This window comes from Mus caroli, unplaced genomic scaffold (genome assembly GCF_978045245.1).
Source record: "Mus caroli unplaced genomic scaffold, Mus_caroli_1 scaffold_13, whole genome shotgun sequence".
NCBI classification, from domain to species: domain Eukaryota; kingdom Metazoa; phylum Chordata; class Mammalia; order Rodentia; family Muridae; genus Mus; species Mus caroli.
Window position 1 is genome coordinate 14647129 of NW_028227268.1, and position 20334 is coordinate 14667462.

The 20334-nt window shown below is 46.9% G+C and overlaps 1 protein-coding gene across 1 annotated transcript in view; it reads left to right on the forward strand.

The window, feature by feature from the left end:
• The first annotated feature begins 7416 nt into the window (after positions 1 to 7416).
• Pitpnc1 (phosphatidylinositol transfer protein cytoplasmic 1) overlaps positions 7417 to 20334 on the forward strand; it is a 265819-nt gene continuing 252901 nt past the window's right edge. Inside the window, exon 1 of the mRNA XM_029483564.2 lies at positions 7417 to 8295. Within this exon, the coding sequence (XP_029339424.1) occupies positions 8248 to 8295 (48 nt within the window). The 5' untranslated portion in view covers positions 7417 to 8247. The remainder of the gene's footprint in view (positions 8296 to 20334) is intronic.

Below are 20334 nucleotides of genomic sequence, written 5' to 3' on the forward strand. Positions count from 1 at the left end.
AGCTGTCTTCAGACACTCCAGAAGAGGGCGCCAGATCTCATTACGGATGGTTGTGAGCCACCATGTGGTTGCTGGGAGTTGAACTCTGGACCTTCGGAAGAGCAGTCGGGTGCTCTTACCCACTGAGCCATCTCACCAGCCCCGAAAATTGCTATTTTAAAGGCCTGTATAAGTTTGATCATCTATACCCTCTGAATTGCTATGACATAGCATAGAAATCATAAAAAAACAAAACAAAACAAAAAACAAAAACCTTTAAGAGAGCCAGGCTTGGTGATCCATGTCTATTTAACCCCAGTCCTCACTCGAGAGGCAGAAGTAGGTAGATTTCTGTGAATTTGAGGCCATCCTGGTCTATGTAGTAAGTTACAGGCCAGCCAAAGCTACATAGTGAGACCCTGTCTAAAAACTACAAAACAGGGCTGGAGAGATGGCTTAGCAATTAAGAGCACTGACTGCTCTTCCAGAGGTCTTGAGTTTAATTCCCATCAACCACATGGTGGCTCACAACCGTCTGTAACAGGATCCTATGCCCTCTTCTGGTGTGTCTGAAGACAGCAACAGTGCACTCATATAAATAAAAATAAATAAATCTTTTTAGAAATGTACCTGTGTAAAATACTTGTTTCTGTAGATTGCCTACTTTTAAGGCAATTAGAGAAACTGTTGGGTTTTTAAAAAGTAATGTGTGTGTATACAAACATACACACACACATGAATCTGTGTATCTGCTATAGAGAGCAAGAGGGAAACTGGGTACCAGAGAAAAGAGATTGGGCTTTCTCCCCAGCCTCTCTTCTCCTTTTTGTGGGTATACAATCTCTTTCTAGCTCAGTAGTTCTTAACTAGTGGGTCATGACCTCTTTGGGGGTGGCATGTCAGATATCCTGCATATCATTTACATTACAATTCATAACAGTAGCAGATTTACAGTTATGAAATAGCAATGAGCCGGGTGTGGTGGGGCATGCCTTTAATCCCAGCACTTGGGAGGCAGAGGCAGGTGAATTTCTGAGTTCGAGGCCAGGCTGGTCTACAGAGTGAGTTCCAGGACAGCTAGGGCTACACAGAGAAACAGAGAAACCCTGCCTCGAAAAGAAAAAAAAAAAAAAAAAAAAGAAAGAAAGAAAGAAAAGAAAAGAAAAAAAGAAAAAAAGAAAAAAGAAAGAAAGAAAGAAATAGCTAGCTCTCTCTATTGCATACACTTTTTAGGTCGCATCTAAGATGACTACTTCATTTCAAAATCCTTAATTTGGTCACATCTCCAAAGATCCCGTATAAGGCAACATTTTCAGGTTCTCAGAGCTGGAACTTGATATCTTTGGAGGCCAGTGTTGGGTTTATCACAGTCATTTAATTTTTTAAAAAGATTTATTTATTTATTTATTAGATGTAAGTACACTGTAGCTGTCTTCAGACACATCAGAAGAGGGCATCGGATCTCATTACAGATGGCTGTGAGCCACCATGTGGGTGCTGGGATTTGAACTCAACAACCTTTAGAAGAGCAGTCTGCGCTCTTAACCGCTGAGCCATCTCTCCAGCCCCCATTTAATTTTTTAAAATTTAAACATTATTTTTTTTAACAATAACAATAATTTATATCAAAACCCCCGGTAAGGAGATAAAAAGATGGCTCTACAGTTAAAAGCACTGGCTGCTCTTCCAGATGACCTGGGTCAATTCCCAGCACCCACATGGTAGCTCACAATCTTCTGTTGCTTCGGGCTCAGGGGAACTGATACCCTCTTCTAGATTCCTTGGGTTGGTCACCAGGTACCCATGTGATACATAGACATAAATGAAGGTCAAATTCTCATACAGATAAAAAAAAATTTTAATAGCCGGGCGTGGTAGCACACGCCTTTAATCCCAACACTGGGAGGCAGAGGCAGGTGGATCTCTAAGTTCGAGGCCAGCCTGGTCCATAGAGTGAGTTCCAAGACAGTCAAAGCTACACAGAGAGACCCTGTCCTAAGAAACCACAAAAAGAACACTGACTGCTCTTGCAAAGAGCCCAAGTTTGGTTCCCTGCATTCACATGGGAGCTTACAATCTGTAACTCAAGTTCCAGAGGATAGGACACCCTCTCCTGGCCTTCATGGGCATCAGGCACACACATGGTACACACAAACCTACTTGCAGGCGATGCTCATACACATAAAATAAAAATAAATCTTTTTTTTTCTTTTTTTTTTAAGCTCCTTATCTTAAAAATAGTTGAATGTTTGGGATGGGGTCCTAGGTCAGTGATAAAGCACTTGCCTTGTAAGGCCCAGGGTTCAGTCCTCAGCACTGAAGGGGGGGGGGAATGAATAAATAAATCAGAAAGGAGCTGGGAGACAGCAAATTTAGCAAAGTGTTTGCTGAGAAAGCTTGAGGGCCTGAGTTTGATCCTCAGAACCCATGTGCTGGCGTGGTAGCTCGGGTTTGTAATCTCAGTAGAGACCAGCAGATCTTTGGAGCTCTCTGGTTGGCCAGCTTAGTCTAAAATGGCCTCGCTGATGGGCAATAGGTCCCAGTGAGAGAGTGCCTCAAAATGCTAGGTGGATGAAGGCTACTGGTCTCCTCGTGTGTGAGCATGTGTCTACACGCATCTCCTCCCACTCCAGACAGGCAGCTACACACAGTAGATGGGAATACTCTCTCTGTGAAGAGATAGGTCTTTCATGCACTCTTCAGCATGAGCTGGCCTGGCAGATACCACCTTAGCTAAGTGATAAAGGGTGAGGTCAGAATAGGCAAAGAGGGGCCTTTATTAAGGCCCTTTATATACTTTGGTAATATAAAATAGAACAGGAATGGCAATAGGCATTATCCTTTTTCTTCCTTTAGAAAGACAGGGTTTCAATGTATATCTCATGCTGACCTGGACCTCACTATATAGACAAAGGCCTCCCGATCTACCTGCTTCTGCCTCCTGAGTGCTGGGATTAAAGGTGTGCACCATTACTCAAGGAAAGAATTTTTTAAAAAAATTATTATTGCTATTATTATTATTGTTGTTTAAAGATTTATTTATTGGGGCTGGAGAGATGGCTCAGCAGTTAAGAGTACTGACTGCTCTTCCAGAGGTCATGAGTTCAAATATCAGCAACCACATGGTGGCTCACAACCATCTGTAATGAGATCTGACACCCTCTTCTGGTGTGTCTGAGGACAGCTACAGTGTACTTATATATAATAAATAAATAAAAATCTTTTTTAAAAGATTTATTTATTTTGGGCTGGAGAGATGGCTCAGCAGTTAAGAGCACTGATTGCTCTTTTGAATGTCCTGAGTTCAAAACCCAGCAACCACATGGTGGCTCACAACCATCTGTAATGAGATCTGACGCCCTCTTCTGGTGTACTTAGATATACTAATAAATAAATATTTTTAAAAAAGATTTATTTAGGGCTAGAGAGATAGCTCAGCGGTTAAGAGCACCGACTGCTCTTCCAAAGGTCCTGAGTTCAATTCCCAGCACCCACATGGTGGCTCACAAACATCCGTAATGAGATCTGATGCCCTCTTCTGGAGAGTTTGAAGACAGAGTGTACTTACATATAATTAATAAATAAATCTTAAAAAAAGATTTATTTATTTTATTTATATGAATACATTGTCACTGTCATCAAGACACACCAGAAGAGGACATCAGATCCCATTACAGATGGTCATGAGCCACCATGTGGGTGCTGGGAATTGAACTCAGGACCTCTGGAAAAGCAAGCAGTCAGTGCTCTTAACCACTGAGCCATCTTTCCAGCCCTAAAGTTATTATAGGTGTGCCTAAATGTGAATTTTCCACATGTATTGGTGGCCTTCGGAGGCTAGAAGAGGATGTTAGAGGCCCCAAACTGGAGATACAGGCAGTTGGGAGCCACTCGATGTGGGCGCTAAGAGCAGAACTGGTACTCTCTACAAGAGCAAATGTGCCCAGCCATGGAGCCATCTCTCCAGCTCCTAAGGGCTATATTTTCTTTTTAAATCATCCTCTTTCAACCCTTTCTCCTTTCCACTGCAGAGCTAGATGAGCCCAGGTCTTTGAGTAGGATGAGAGCTTTCCAGCCCCCCTCCCACCCAATATAACCCTTTTGGACAAGCTGTCTATACCGAGATCGGAGTAACTAGACATTTGCATAGGATCGATGAATCTTACACTGATTCCCTGTCGCTCCCTCCTCAACACAGCCAAATGCTGGATGGTGGAAGATGGATGCATTTAATCAGTGAGACCAAGAATTCTGCTCTTACCCTTCAGTGACTCATGTAAATACGTGCCATCCGTCCTGTGACACCTTTGCTTTCTCTGTGCTCCACCCTCATTTTTACATTGGATGACAGATAACTGCAGATTTTCCATCGTTAATGGAACCTCTTATCAACCATTATCGTGATAGCATCGACCTTCATTGGCTTAAAAGAAACAAGGGTATGGCTGGTGGCACGTGCACAGCCAGAGCTACACAGAAACTCTTTCTTGATTTTTTGTTGTTGTTGTTTTTTTGTTTCTCTGTATAGCTCTGGCTGTCCTAGAACTCACTCTGTAGACCAGGCTGGCCTCAAACTCAGAAATCCACCTGCCTCTGCCTCCCAAGGGCTGGGATTAAACGGCCTCTCTCTTGATTTTTAAAGATTATTTGTATACAGCATGTATGCCTGCAGGCCAGAAGAGGGCACCAGATCTCATTACAGAGAGGAGATGTGGTTGATGAGAATTGAACTTATGACCTCTGGAAGAGCAGACAGTGCTCTTAACCTCTGAGCCATCTCTCCAGACTCCAGAAACTCTTTGTGTCCAAAAAAAAAAAAAAAGCCACCAAAACAAATAAACAATAGAAAAACAAATGAAAGGAAGGAAAGAAGGAGGGAGGAAGGAAGGAAGGGAGGGAGGTAAAATTCTTGTCGTTCACTTGTGGCTCCTGAAAGCAGGACTTGAAACACTTGCAAGCAATCACTTTGACCAGTAGATGGCAGCCTCTTCCCCAAGACTAAATGAGTTATGAATGAACTCTCCCTAACCCCAGACCAAGAACCATAGTAATGAATACTAGCCGCCCCTAATTCCCGCCCAGATCGTTTTTTATACCTCCTCTCTTCCTCATTCCATCTGCTCTACATGTTCCCATATGTTCCCTGTAGTATTAATGTTAACACAGACACCTCTAGTATTATATCCTAACCAATTCAGCATATTGCTATCGGTGTTACTTTCCATAACAGATGGGATGGATAGTCAATGCTTGGCTTTAAAGTAATGTCATGAGGCCGTGGATAGCATGAAGGATTCTCCAAGAAGGCAATAATGGGATGAGCAGAAGGATCAAAGCTGAGAAGTGAAGGTTTTCTGAGGCCATTGGTGTGAACTAAAGTGGGAGAGAAGGTCTTAGAGCCTGGAGCCTCCTGTTGTCACCCAAAGGCTTTCAAGTTGCTATGGTTAAAGCTGTGCTTGCACACTATTAGTGAGACTGGGAAATAAGGAAGCCGAGTAGAAAGGAAAAGAATCTACTGGGGAAAGTCACCTTGTAATGTGAGGTGGAAGAAAAGTACAGTCAGCCAGCAGTGTCTGTGGGTTCCCTGTCAGTGCATCCACTGTCCCACGGATCAGAACATATTCAGAAAGCAGTACTGTCCTGAACACATGGCAGATGTCCTTATTCTCTGAACAATGCAGTAGAACAACTATCCACATGCCATGCACATTACATTAGATAGTATTAGCAGTCTAGAGATAATTGGAAATACACAGTAGGAAGCCACTGTGAAGGTGATTTAAGTGCCATTCTGCTAAAAGGAAAAAAAGAAAAAAAAAATCAGTTTGGGTTCTTTTTGTCTCACAAGCTTCCAATTCAACAGTATCAAGTCAAATTTAATAAATCTACCTTGAAGGACGAAGGACGGTGGTAGCCTACACCTTTAATTCCAGCACTTGGGAGGCAAAGGCAGGTAGGTAGGTAGGTCTCTGAGTTCAAGGCCAGTTTGGACTTCAAGTGAGTTCTAGGACAACCAGGGCTACACAGAGAAACCCTGTCTCAAAAACAAAACAAAACAAAATTTCTCAGGGTGTTTGGTTTAGCTTTAATTAGCTGCTGTAAATATTTCGGAGCCAACTTTGGGAAGCATTTATCTAGAAAATAGTTTTCTTTCTTTGTCTCTTTCTTTCTTTCTTTCTTTCTTTCTTTCTTTCTTTCTTTCTTTCTTTCTTTCTTCCTTTCTTTCAACCAGAATATAAGCTATGTTTAGGGTGTCATTTTCCTAGCAGGCTGGATCATGTTCCCTGTGCTCTAAACTTGGGTCATCGGGACAACGTTAGCCAGAGCCCACCCTCATTGTGTTGATTACTGACTTATTGAGCATCATTTTAACGTACTATACCATTGAGGCCTGCAGAGTCTGCATTGCCCAATGCAAGCTCTATGGGTGGATGTGGGTCTCCAGAACTCACAAATGCACACACACACACACACACACACGTATGTGTGAACATATGCATCTGTGTTTGAGAGCCAGTGATGTTTACACATTATCCTCCTATAGGCAGTGGATGCATTTTTTTTTTCTCCATTTTTAGGAAAACAAGCTTAAAAAAAAAAAAAAACCCAACCGAATGCCAGACAAATGAAAACCAGACTTCAGCAGTTACATGCCGCTTCCTGAGTAACTAAAGAATGTGCTTCTTGTGGTTAAAATGAGAGATCTGTTTAATATGGATGAAATACCAACACCCCGGGCATTTTTATTGACATTTCACTGTGACTTTTTGAACTTAGGAGTGCTGACACGAAAACCTATTCTTTCTGCTCTGGGAAGCCTGCAGTGGGATTGCAGAGAGCCAGGGAGAAAGAGGTAACAGGCAATGCTTCTCTCTCTCTCTCTCTCTCTCTCTCTCTCTCTCTCTGTCTCTGTCTGTCTCTCTTTCTCTCTCTCTCTGTGTGTGTGGTTGCGAGCGCGCACGCATTTTTACTCTGTTTTCACCAACATTGCTGCAGAATTCCGCCTTGAGAGCATGTTAGAAAAACACACTCTAAAAACATCACTTCTCTTGCTCTGGCCTTGCTTACTCCATCAGAGAGAAAAAAATGTTCGCTGTGAGCATTTGTAAACACGCCCCCAGCCCCAAAGTCAAGGGGCACTAGTGCACTTTGGAAACGGTTTCCAAAGCGACTAAGTAGAGAGCCCTATGGCACCCAGGTTACATTTGAAAACAGATCCAACGTTGTAAGAGTCCAGGATAGCCTCTTTGCGATTCTCCTCGGCGTTAGCTGTTCTAGGTTCTGGGACAGCCCTGGCGTCTGGCAGCAGACGGGGAGAGACATGCTGTTTTGTTTAAATCCTCCACATTCTTTGCCATTTCCCCATTGGCCGGATGGGGCTACCCTCCCCGCCGCGGCCGCTGCTGATGTCAGCCTCGTCGCTCTCGCTCCTCCCGCACCCACCTCCCTGCCCCAGGCACACTGCAGCTCGGCGCGGACTCTCCAGTCGCGGCGAGGTGGCTGCAAACTCACGGGCACGCACGGCGCTCTCAGAGCCGAGGCACTCGGGGGAGGGGACGCGCGCAAGCCGCTGGCAGCCAACCACCTAGGTTGAAGACACCCGGGGCCCAGAGCAGGGCAGAGCCTTGGCGGCTGTGGCTTCCCTTTTCTCTCTCAGCTGAGCTCCGGAGACACTCGGGGACTGGCCCTAAAAAAGAGCAGGAAATCTTGTTTACCGCCCGGGGAGAGGAGCCCATCGAGCCTTTGTTTGGAAAGTCAGCATCGCCTGCTCCCGCGGCAATGTGTTCCTGGTGACATTAACCCACGGTAGACGGGTAGGAGAAAAAGGGGGCTCGCCAGGTTTAGCTCTGCTTTCGGAGGAGGATCCAGAGGAGACTTTCGTGCGTTTGTTTGAATTTGTGGAAACCCCTTTTCCTCCTCCTTTTTTGCCTCTCTTGCCCGCCGCCGGGCATGTCCTGATCTGGTGGCCGCGCCTACCAGCCCGGGGCTGCTGATCCGAGCTGTCTCCCGCGGGTCTCCCTCCCTCAGTGCCTGACTTTGCAATACCGAGAGGGCTGATCTCTGCGAGGAAGGAGGCGGGGGAGTCACAGACACCGGGACCCGAAGCTTGACATGCTCCGGGGCGGACCGGAGGCAGTTAGGAGCTGAGCGCACCACCGGGGCTGCTTCGCTTGCCGGTTCCCAGCGTCTTTGCCCTCCTCTGGGCTCCAGCCTTGCTCATCTGTTGGGACGCCCCCTTCTTTCCCGAGGTCTGAGGCCGGCAGGAACATGCTGCTCAAGGAGTACCGAATCTGCATGCCGCTCACCGTGGACGAGGTAGGCACAGCGCCCGGCCTCGCCCGCTCCCGGGTCCCCAGCCGCCACCACTCGGCCGGCGGGTCCACTGCGTGCGGCGGGGAAACCCTGGCGCCCAAACCTGGAGCCTGGAGGGGGAGGAGGCAGGGGATTCGCTGTTCCCACTCCTCACCCCAGCAGAGGAAAGGCGGCGTGGGGGTGGGGCGGGGGAGTCCAGGTGAGCTCGTCGGGGACATCTAGAATCAGATTACTGGGGACCACAATGCGTCACAGGGAGCTGTTGCGCCCCCTCCCTCCAATTAAGCAAATGCACAGAGTACAAGAGCCCAAGCATGCTCTGCAGCCGGAGTATCGGGGTAACCGGCCGTGGTGGTAGCCACTGTCCCCATGTCCTCTTTACAAGGTGGGCTTGCAGGGACAAATTACGCGCGGGTGGGATCTGCAGACCAGAGTCCCGCCTTGGGGGCATGTGGGAGGCCTGGAGAGGGTCCGTTTAGAACCCGACTTCTTGTCGCCTCCGGTCTAGGCGCTGGCTCCTGCCCAGCCGAGCATCCAGGCTCCCTCCTCGATCTGGATTGTCCTCTGCTGACCGCCTGGCTCGGAAACTTTCTGCGTGTCTCGTTCCTTCCGCGGTAGGGAGCGTGGTCTTAGGAAGAGCCCCAGTGGTGGGGCCTGCGGCGCGGCCACCGGAGGGCGCTCCAGGCCGTCGGGCCCGGCCCTCCTGGCTCTGAGTATCGGGGCTGCAGGGTGGGGGGCTCCCCGCTCAAGGGCTCGGCCTCCACGCGCAGGTCAGCTTGCATTCTTCCGATTCCTCCTCCGCCCCCCGTTCTCCCCATCAGCGAGCTCCGCCATTGAGGAAACAGTGACTCAGTGAGGGTCACTCCGGCCCGGGCTTCCTTTTCGTTCCCCTTTCTCCCCACCTCTTTGGATATTTCATAAGTGCTTTGCGACTGTCCAGGGACACACAGCCAGAACATGAAGCCAATCAAGGCAATTTGGGAAAGACTCCTGTGGTTTGATGTGGCAACAAATGAAATCAGCGATCCGCGACGTATTTGTATTTAAAACCCGGTGCATTTAATCTATCAGACCTGTGATCTACTCACTACTTTGTGAAAGGGGCCTTGTGCTTTTGTGTTACTCAGACTATGGCTGGCTCCCTGCCCCCCACCTCCCAGGGTGGTGGTGGTGGCAATCTTCCTTCTGCATCTGGCGCCAGTGTTAAGGTGAGACCCTAGGACAATCCAAGGCAGGATCAAAGTAGCCTGAAGTTTACAAAACACTTGACACTCTACACTGGCTGCCAAAGACCGAGAGGGATAGCTTAGCCATGCCCCTCTCTTCACCCCCAGGCTTATCAACGCGCACCGTGTTGGCAGCATCTGGGGTGGCAGCATTTTGAACTAGGTCTTAAATGGTAGTTAGGTGCCTGTTAGTTAACCTTATCAATGGGGAAGCAGCATACAGTTTTGTGGAGAATGAAGAAAGGCAAATGAATGGGATTGGACGTGCACACACACCCCTCCCTGGTGCTTTGTGGACATGCTGTCTCCCCACCTCTGGGACTGCTGAGCAGGACCAGGGCAACCTGGAGGTGTCCTTATGCTTCCACTCCATTTCCTGCTTTGACTGTGGTTAATAGATAGGACTGTGCCATCCTAGGGCACCGATGGGACTCAGTCAAATATTGAGGCAGGTTCTCTCTATGTAGTCCTGACTGTCCTAGAACTCACTATGTAGCCCGGACTGGCTTCAAACTCACGGAGATCTGTCTGCTGGACTTAAGTATGTGTCACCTGGCTCAGCCGTTCTTTCTTCCCTGCTAGCATCTGTTCTTTATCCTGCTTGGTTTCCTTCAGATACTTTATTAAGCACCGGGCAGAGCATTTCCCCCGACTTTGTTTTAAGTATTCAGGGTAGTAAGTGCATTTGAATGGTTTAGGCGGATGGTTTTTCCTTTCTTTTCTCTTTTCCTTCCCTCCCTCTTTCTTTCTCTCTTTCTCTCTTCCTCTTTCTCTCTTTCTCTTTCTTTCTACAGGATTTCTCTATAGCCTTGACCAGCCTCAAACTCAGAGATCCACCTGACTCTGCTGCCTCTCACGTGCTGGGTTTAAAGGCGTACACTGCCACCCCTGTCTAGAATGACCTTTCTTAGTCAGCCAAGGAAGCCAGGCTCTACCTATAGGATAATTATAAATCCTGAACGTGAAACCTGTTTAGACTAAAGTAAGTATGATTCCATTTCTATGAGGTCATATTCTGATGTTTAAGTTTTATTTTATTTTTATTTTTTTTTAAGATTTATTTATTTATTATATGTAAGTACACTGTAGATGTCTTCAGACACTCCAGAAGAGTGGCGCCAGATCTTGTTACAGATGGTTGTGAGCCACCATGTGGTTGCTGGGATTTGAACTCTGGACCTTCGGAAGAGCAGTCGGGTGCTCTTACCCACTGAGCCATCTCACCAGCCCTTAACTTTTATTTTTACTTTGTTTTATTATATGCTACTTGAGGTTCTGGGGGTTGAACGTGGCCTTGAGCAGGGGAAACAACCTTCTGCCTCTGAGCTACATCCCCAGCCTGAGGTCTTATTGTGAAATTGTTCTCTGTTTTGTCAGTTTAGATTGGAGGTCTCAGATAGAAAAAAATTCTATCTGAATTTTTAAACTGTAGCTTACCCCAGAGCTTCTCCCATCCCACGGTGGTGCCCTGCTAGCTGGCCTTAATACTCAGTGCTGGGGAGTAACTGAAGTGTTCGGTAGCAGAAGGTGGTTCCTGCACATTAAGTGGTCTCTGGTAGCTCAACTTTGACTTCAGCTTCTGGCTCCCTTTGGACTTGGTGTAACCTGTGTGGACCTTCTGGGGCTTGCTTCTGATTAACTTTGGACGCTAATTAGTAGCACTCACTGGGTTTTGCCAAGGAAGTAAATGCCCGAGATTTGGAGAGTCGGTGTCTGGTCTCTGTCCCTTTTCCTTCTCCCCTGACTCTACATGGCCTCTGGCCTCTAGTCTCTGGGGATGGGTGTAATGGCTGTTCCACTGATAAATGCTAATAATCCCAGCTCTTGGGAATTGGAGGCTGGAGAGATTTTGGAAACTTTAAGGTCATCCTCAGCTATAAAGTAAGTTTGAAGTCAGCCATGAAACTTTTTTGGTTGCGCTCCCCTCCCCCACAAAACAAGGTTAAATGCTGTATTCCAGGCTGCGCAACTAGTTAATAGCCAAGCCAGGAGGAGCGTGCTGGTAATGCTTTTGTTTGTTTTTCCTTTCCCTGAGCTCCACAGTGTTTGATCCAGGAAAAGGAAAATCATTTCTTGAAAGCAGATATAATCAGCACTGTCATCGAAATAAAAAACCCAGGGTCCCTTGAATTGTTACAGATAGCATTGACTTCTACTCTCTCTCTCTCCAGTCTTATTTTAACACATAAAATGTTCCCCAGTTCCAGGAAAGAGAACAGCTCCGAGAGACGGAGCAAATAAAGTGGAGCTTCTCTCTAGAGCAGGGTGTTAATGGTATGCTTGTAGGTGCTTCAGTGGAAGAAAGCTTGCAGAGCAAGATTGAAGCCCCGGGTTTGCAACACACACACACACACACACACACACAGTGCGAGAGGAGAGGCGGGGATTGAGAGTTTCTGAATAAGGAATTTAAAAAGTAACATTCCATGGATTAGTTGAGATTATATATGCTGGTGTATATGTTGAAGCCAAAGCCAGAGAACAACCTTGGGTGTCCTTTCTCAGATCACATCCCCCCCCCCCGCCCCCCCGACATGAGGCCTTACACAGGCCTGGGACTATTTGCCAAGTCAGCTAGGCTGGTTGACTGGTGAGCCCCAGAGATCTGCCTGTTTCTTCCTCTGTGCTGGGGAGTCACCATACTTTTTTCCACCTCCTCTTCTTCCTCCTCCTCCTCCTCCTCTTCTTCCTCCTCTGTTTTTTCCCCACAAGGCTCTGGGGCTGGAACTCAGCCCAATCACCACATTGCTGGCAGAACTCTCTCAGGCCTTCTATGATCAAAGAAAATTGCATTTATTTGTGTGTGTGTGTTTGCCATGTATGTGGAGGTCCAGATAACTTATAGGAGTAGGGTTTCTCCTTATTGCAAGTGGGTCCTGAGGATAGAGTTCAGATCACCTGGCTTGGTGGCAAAGTAGCGTTGTATGAGACTTTCCTTAGCCCTTCATGGATTAACTTTAATTAAGAACAATGACAAGCTAACAAAACAGATAGAAAACATCACTGGTGTTAAATACAGTCATCATCTTTGAGTCAAGTGAAAGCCTGTGGGGAAGTTGTTAAAGCAGGGGTGGGGTGGGGTGGGGGTGGGGGGAGCCGGGGGGGGGCATCTGGATTCTAGAATTTTAGACTTGGAAGAGCTAGTTAAATTGTCTGTAGTCTTTTTTTTTTTTAATTTTTAATAATTTTTTTTTGTGTGGTTTTTTTTTCGAGACAGGGTTTCTCTGTGTAGCTCTGGCTGTCCTGGAACTCACTTTGTAGACCAGGCTGGCCTCGAACTCAGAAATCCGCCTGCCTCTGCCTCCCGAGTGCTGGGATTAAAGGCGTGTCTGTAGTCTTGATGTCTTGTTTTCTAGAGGGCTCCAGGCCTGTAGAGGGCACATTCTTTTTCTTGCCCAATAGCTAGCGTAGAGGCTGGGCTGGAACAGGGCTTCTGATGTCTGGTGTGAACCCTGTTTCATGGGTGCTGTGAGGGCTACAGTTTCTCTGTGATCTCTGTTGGTAGCAGATGTTATTATCCCTAAGCCTCGTGTAGGTGTACAGTGTGTGTACTGGGTCTCCCCTAGTTGAAGGTAGCTTGGAGACTTAGACCTTGTATCTACCCAGGGGACACTGAAGTATAGTCCCTGTTAGAGCCTACTGGGAGTGTCTAGGGTGAATGAATGTCCACTTAATATTTACGAAGCCCAGGGATAAGTCTCTAGCACCTAACACAAACAAACAAACAAACAAACAAACAAACAAACATTATTACCTGGGTGTGATGACCCATACCTATAACCCTGTACCAGGCAGGCTGAGACTGGAGAATTAAGAGTTCAAGGCTCTTTAGTGAAGAACACTTGTTCTTGCAGAGGACTTGGGTTCGGTTTCCAGCATCCCTGTTGTTTTTTTATTACCATCCATGATTCCAGTTCCAGGGACTCCAGTGCCTTCCTCTCATCTCCGAGGGCAGCAGACACACAGGCATGCAAAGCAAAAGCAAAACCCTCTGTACATATAAATAAATATATATAAGTTTAAAGCCAGCCTGGGCTACTTAGACTCTGTCTAAATAAATAAATGAATTAATAAAGAGACTAAAGCCCATCCGAAAGAGAATGCAAGGTAGGAATTTTAGTTTTTATTTAAAAAACAAAACTTATCTTTAAAAAACAAAAATTTTGGACTGCCCTCATATTAATGTGCGTTCAGGTAGGGATTTATTTGCAGTCTCCAGGGATTTGCTGCAGGATGAAGAAAAACAGAAACATTGCCTCCTCCTCAAGGATTGAAGAAAAGGAAGAGTGACAGCCGAGGACACAGGATGTCATTGCGTGCTCTGCTCTGGTGGAGAGCCAGCACTCTACCCAGGAGCCTCTGGCCCCAGGAGAGTTCCCCTGCCCATGTTTCTGAGAATCACGGGAGCTGGGTAGGCCACTCTGGAAGGGTGGGGATGAAGATGCTAGGGCGGGGATCATTTTCCCATCTCTCCTCCCTCTCCACTGGAAACTGATGGAGTGTTTCTGCAAGCACCTGCAGACCTTGAAGGAAAGAAGGTTTTTTTTTTTGCTGTTGTTTGGTTTGGTTTTTTTGAGACAGGGTTTCTCTTTGTAGCCTTGGCTGTCCTGGAACTTGCTCTGTGGACTAGGCCACCATGGAACTCACAGAGACCCACCTGCCTGTGCCTCCTGAGTGCTGAGATTAAAAGTCTAGGAAGACGTCTTAATAGCTGTGTATTGTATAAAGTGGAAGGAGCCCTTGACTATGAAGGCTAAAGACTCCTTTTTAATTTTTTGACTGTTCCTAGTTGAGAGGAGCCAAGGCCAGGACCATGAGTTTGATCTTCCTGATCTCAGTAGCTCCCTGTGCCAGGATCGCTCACAGGCGGTGAACGGTGTTCACGAAGCTACCCTGCTCTCTAGCGTGCAGAGAGCCTTGCTCCTGAGTGCCATGGACTGTTAATGGATGACTGCAAGCTTTCACCACTAATGAACTAGACAAGGAACAGACGCAGGCCTTCTGGCTGGGGCCAGGAAGTTGACTCTGTGCGGGAAAGGACGCTGCCCTTCCCCAGTCATTTAAGGGGACACCTGTCATGTGGAGCAGATTCCTGGCCTTGGAGGGGGAGCGGGCCGGGCGGGGTGAAGCATACTTTTCTTAACAAAAGCTAGTTGGATGTGGTAGTTTAATTGTTCACTTTCTTTCTTTTTTCTTTTTTTTTTTCTTCATGTGGTTGTTGGGGATTGAACTTTTAAGATCTCTGCTCACTCGGGTTAACCCTGCTCGCTTCAGTTGGCCCTGCTCCTCAGTCCCCGTTTGCTCTGCCCAAAGATTTATTATTATACATAAGTACACTGTAGCTGTCCTCAGACACACCAGAAGAGGGTGTCAGATCTCATTATGGGCGGTTGTGAGCCACCATGCGGTTGCTGGAATTTGAACTCCAGACCTTTGGAAGAGCAGTCAGCCCTAATTATTCACTTTCACAATGAATAGAAAGATAGTAAGCTGGTAGTTGGAGATTGTTGTTGGGGTCTCAAACTCAAGGACTTGAGCTGCTAGACCAGGTATTTTTGTCCTCAGCTCTAAGGCTCTTCTTTGGTTTGGTTTTTCGAGACAGTGTTTCTCTGGAACTCACTTTGTAGACCAGGCTGGCCTCAAACTCAGAAATCTGCCTGCCTCTGCCTCCCAAGTGCTGGGATTAAAGGCGTGAGCCATCACCACCCGGCCTAAGGCTCTTTAAAAAAAAGTTATTTTTATTTTATTTGTGTAAATGTTTTCCTGCCTGAACCTATGTGTGACATATGACGGCACTGACCACGCCAGCAGAGGTTGCCAGGTCTCCTAGGACTGGCATTTCCAGCTGGTTGTGAGCTTTCGGGGAGATGCTGGGAACTAAAGCTCTTGCTCTTCCCTTGAGTATCTCTCCAGCCTCCTCAGTTGGACGAGAGAAGGCCAGGTTCCCTGCCTGGCAGGCCTGGAGGTCCTGTTTTCTGTTAGCTAGAGGTCTGGATAGTTTAGGCAACTCTAAAACCTTTGAAAAATCGATAATAGCTTTGCCCCTCTCTTGATAAAAAAGGGTGAGTTCCGGACCTCACCTAACTGACATGAGAAGCCCAGCAGGCTGTGGGTGTAACGAATTCCAGCCCATGGGAGATGAAAAGGGAAATTTTATATTACATCTCCAGGGCCTCCTAGACTCCCTCTTGGAAACTGGGAATTTTGTGGGATTCCCAGTGGAGATTTTTTATTTTTTAATTTTTTTTTGTAGGTTCTTATGCAGAGGAAACTCAAGTGTGTCATTCATACTATGAGCTGCAGAGTTGGTCATCTGGAAAATAGAAAGTCGTTTGAAAATTTTTAAATTATGGAAAATATAGCTCTCACAAAGAGGGCCCCAGCACGGCTGGCATTTGTAACAGAGCTCAGTGAAAATGAGCCTTAGGATGGGCCTGCGGCCAACCCTTTGGTTCCTGGTCATCCCATCGAAGATATAAGCCAGCCCTCTCAGGCTGGGGATACGGTGAGGTAGGGAGGGTATTTGCCTAGAGTGCAAAGTACTTTTTATATTAAAAGAAGCTTGAGCCTGGAGAGATGGCTCACCACGCCCAGCGCACTTGCTATTCTTAAAAAAAGAATGACTGGGGTTCTGTTCCTACTGTTGTGATCTTTGGGTGGCACCAGAAAGACCACACCAGGCCAAACAGTTCCACTTGAGGTTTATTAAGGGAGAAGGGCAAGGTGGTAGGGAAAAGAGAAGCGGGGGGGCTGGGGGGAGAATTCAGAGGGGTCTTCCTTTTATATATGGATGGTGACGTAGCCACAAGTAAAGGTGGGAGGTGAGCCAAGTGGTTTCTGGGAATATGGTAGCTGTTGCCTTGGCAACAGGTGTGCTGGTCGTGTTGTCACCTAGGTGTGGTGTCACTGATTTCAGAGGTCCTGAGACCAACACCTAGCACCCCACATGGGAGTGGAGGAGAGACACCAATATGTGTAACTCCTATCATAGAAGATTGGAGCCCACTTCGGGCCCTTGAGCACACACAGGACACATACACTCACACAGACACATATCTATGAAGAAAAACAAAACAACAACCGACAAACAAACAAACAAACCCTAACACCACCAAACAATATTAGAGACAGGATTACCCTTTTTGGCCTGGCTGGCCTAGAATCACTTTGTAGAGACAGCTAGCTTCTAACTCACAGATCTACCTTCCTCTGCCTCTCAAGTACTGGGATAAAGGCGTGTGCCCCTCTACCTCGAAAAATAATCTTCAAAAGTTAGAAAAAAAATAGCAGGGTGTAGTGGCACATGTCCCAGCATCCACAGAGGCAGGCAGATAGATGTCCGTTAGTTTCAGGACAGCCTGGTCTACATAGTGAATTTCAGGACAGCCAGAGTTATATAGTGAACCTGTCTCAAATTGTGTCCCTGCCCCATTTTTTTTTCCCAAAAAGAATTATCAGAAATTCAATAGCTTAAGACACCTGGGTTGGGGCTTGAGAGATGGCTCAGTGGTTAAGAGCACTGACTGTTCTTCCTGAGGTCCTGAGTTCAAATCCCAGCAACCACATGTTGGCTCACAACCATCTGTAATGGGATCCAATGCCCTCTTCTGGTACATCTGAAGACGTTGACAGTGTACTCACATATATAAAGCAAATCTTACAGGAACATGTACAAACTAAATAAGAATCCTGGCAGACAGCTGGGGAAGGTTATCAAATACGTTCAAATACAAGTCTAAGCGTCGAAGTACAAAAATGTGTCTAAATACAAGTCAGGGTGTGACTTGGTTGGTTCAATGCTCAGGGTCTTGGGAGGTTGAAGCTCAAGATGTCTTGGCTCCCTTCTTTCTGGAATGCTCGGGTGGTTGTGACAAAATAAAGTCCTTTGAAGTTGGGGGATTAAGGTCCCTACTTTCTGCATGGCTTTCGAATAAAGACCCACCCCTAGAGGCCACTTTCCATCTCCTGCCATGTCACACATTTTCCACATGGCAGTTGGTTCTTTCAAATCAATGGTGAGTGTCTGCTTCAAGTTTTAATCTCTCGGTGTTTTTATCTCTGACTTCTGGGACTCTTTGCAAAGAAACCCGCTGCTTGATCCGGGCCCACGGTATTCAAGGGCAGAGGATCATACAATACGGAGTGGGGCCATTCTGCCTAGCATGGCAATGGACTTGATTGAAAGACCCCTTTGGAGGAGAGAAAGAGCTGCGTGCTAATTAAATTTAGTTATGCAAAGTTGCAGGTCGGTATTTGGACCTTAAATGAAAGTATTCATTTCACAGATACATTCTTGGCCTCCTGCTGGGTGCCCAGTGCTTGGGAACTGTGCTGCAAGCAAGGCAGACACAACCACTCCCATTTGGGAAACAGGACATACTGGAGGAGTTCGCTAGCATTTAGAAACCAGAACTGGGGATGTAGGTTAAGCATGGAGTTCTTGCTTAACGTGAACAGGATCCTGCGACAGAAACAGCGGAGGAACAATTGGATTGCCATGGAAAATACAAATCAGTAAAGCTTTTAAAATAATGGTTCTAGAGACGGTCTCAGCTGGGCGTGGTGGCTGCGCACGCCTCTGATCCCAGCACTTGGGAGGCAGAGGCAGGCTGATTTCTGAGTTCAAGGCTAGCCTGGTCTACAGAGTGAGTTCCAAGACAGCCAGGGATATACAGAGAAACCCTGTCTCGAAAAGAGAGAGAGAGAGAGAGACAGAGACAGACAGACAGACAGACTCAGGGCATGACTCAATGGGTAAAAGCACTTTGTGCACAAGCATGAGGACCTGAATTTGAAGCTCAAGCTGGACAGGCCTGTGGCTCACACTTTAAATCCCAGCAATTAGGAGGCAGAGGCAGGTAGATCTCTGTAAGTTCAAGGCCAGCCTGGTCTAGAGTGAGTTCCAGGACAGCCAGGGCTACACAGAGAAACTCTATTTTGAATGAATGAATGAATGAATGAATGAATAAAAGCTGGACACAGAACAAGTGTCTGGAGGCAGCCAGGAGGCTTTCTGGAGGCAGCTTATTTGGTCTATGCCACAGAAAATCAATAGAAGCTCCCTGGTTCAAACAGGATAGAAGGTGGGGTGTGCCCTCTGGTGTCCTAAGATCTGTGGTGGCTGGTGTGCACCAGCATTTACACACGCGTGCACACAATACAGACACACCCAGAGGGTGGGAAAAACGTTAAGAAGGTACATAGAGGTATTTGAGCACCAACTTCGGAGAACGGCACCAGCAGAAAGGTCTGAACTGGGAATTATGAGTTATAACTCCCGCCCTCCAGGAAGTGGCTATAGCTGTCTCAGGTCTAGACAGCTTTCCAGAGAATCATGTCCTCTTCTGACACAGTGTGGGAAAAAAGTGTATGTGCCAGGTTTGAACCAAGTGGCTGTGACTTAGGTCAGAGCTAGGGAGAGAAATACATTTATTGCTGAGAAGTGGACCCAGAGCTGGCCACAGGGCTGCAGGACACTGCAGATCTTTGAGGTTCTACTTCACAGGGACCACCCCAGTCAGTCCCTCGGAGGGACTGGAGACCCTTGTGAGGGTTGAAAGTAACAGCACTTGGAACCCTGGGACTTTCTTTGATATGACTCCTTTGCCAAGAATGTCAGGTGTAGTGAACCCAGCCATGCTGCTCAGAAGTTGGGCTCACTAAGAAAGCCAATTTTTGGTGGCAGTAATGTCTGGGCCCTTCATCTTCTCTCTAGGACGGCAGAATCCCCTCGGGCTAGACTAGGCACATCACTAAGAACACATGGGGAGGGCGGAAGGCCAGAATGTTCTGTCTTGGCTGTGGGCTATATACATGATAATGATAAAGGAAGGAGTCTGGGGTCACCCACCACTTCCTGGCTGGCTGCCTGAACAGCAGCATCATGCAATGCATTTTGTTGACTTAGAAAGATGAAGTCAGAGCTTACCAAGGCTCCTTAACAGCGAGTGTTAAAGTGACTCACTGTCATTTCTTAGCACCCAATACAAGAGCCTGCCCTTAGAAATGCCTCTTAAGACGAGCGGGAGTGGAGAGGCCTACCTCTAAACGGGTAGCCAGCGTACGTTCTCATTAGATCATCATCTCATGACTCACTCCAATTCTCTTAACTATTGATTGATGGATTGGGTTTCCCTAGATTGGCCTTGAACCCACTATCCTCTTGCTTTAGCCTCCTAAGTGTTGGGATGGCAGGCTGAATCATCACGGCCGGGTGTGTGTGTGTGTGTGTGTGTGTGGGGGGTAGAGTAGAGGAGGACATTGGTGTCCTTCATCACTCTCTCCCTTATTCCCTTGAGACAGTCTCACACTCAATCTGGAGCTAGTCTGATAGCCAGCAAAACCCACTCATCTCCATCCATGCAGGTGGTTCTGAGGTGGCAGGCAGATCCGCTGGGTTGGCGCTTTACACGGGTGCTGGAGATTCGAACTTATGTCCTCAGCCCTGTTTTTCTTTTCTTTATTATTCCCTCCCCCTTTTAAGTTCAGCTGAAGCATGACTGTTTAGAATTCCAGTTGTTCCCAAGCACAGCAAAATCATCAGCTCCTTTGATCCCCCAAGCATTCTATCTGACCATCTTAGGGTGGTGTTGCTATCGCCGGGCTGAATCACCCTGCCTAAGAGTGCCCAAACAAATGTAATTTGATGACACCCTATAATAATGTTATTTAAGCACTTAACCTAAGTAGCTAATCTCCAAAGACTGCTCCCTGGCCCCACATTCATTCTCTCTATTTCTCTGTCTCTCTCTTTCAGACACACATAGACACACATACATACACAGAGACCCATACACACATTCACTTATACAGGCAT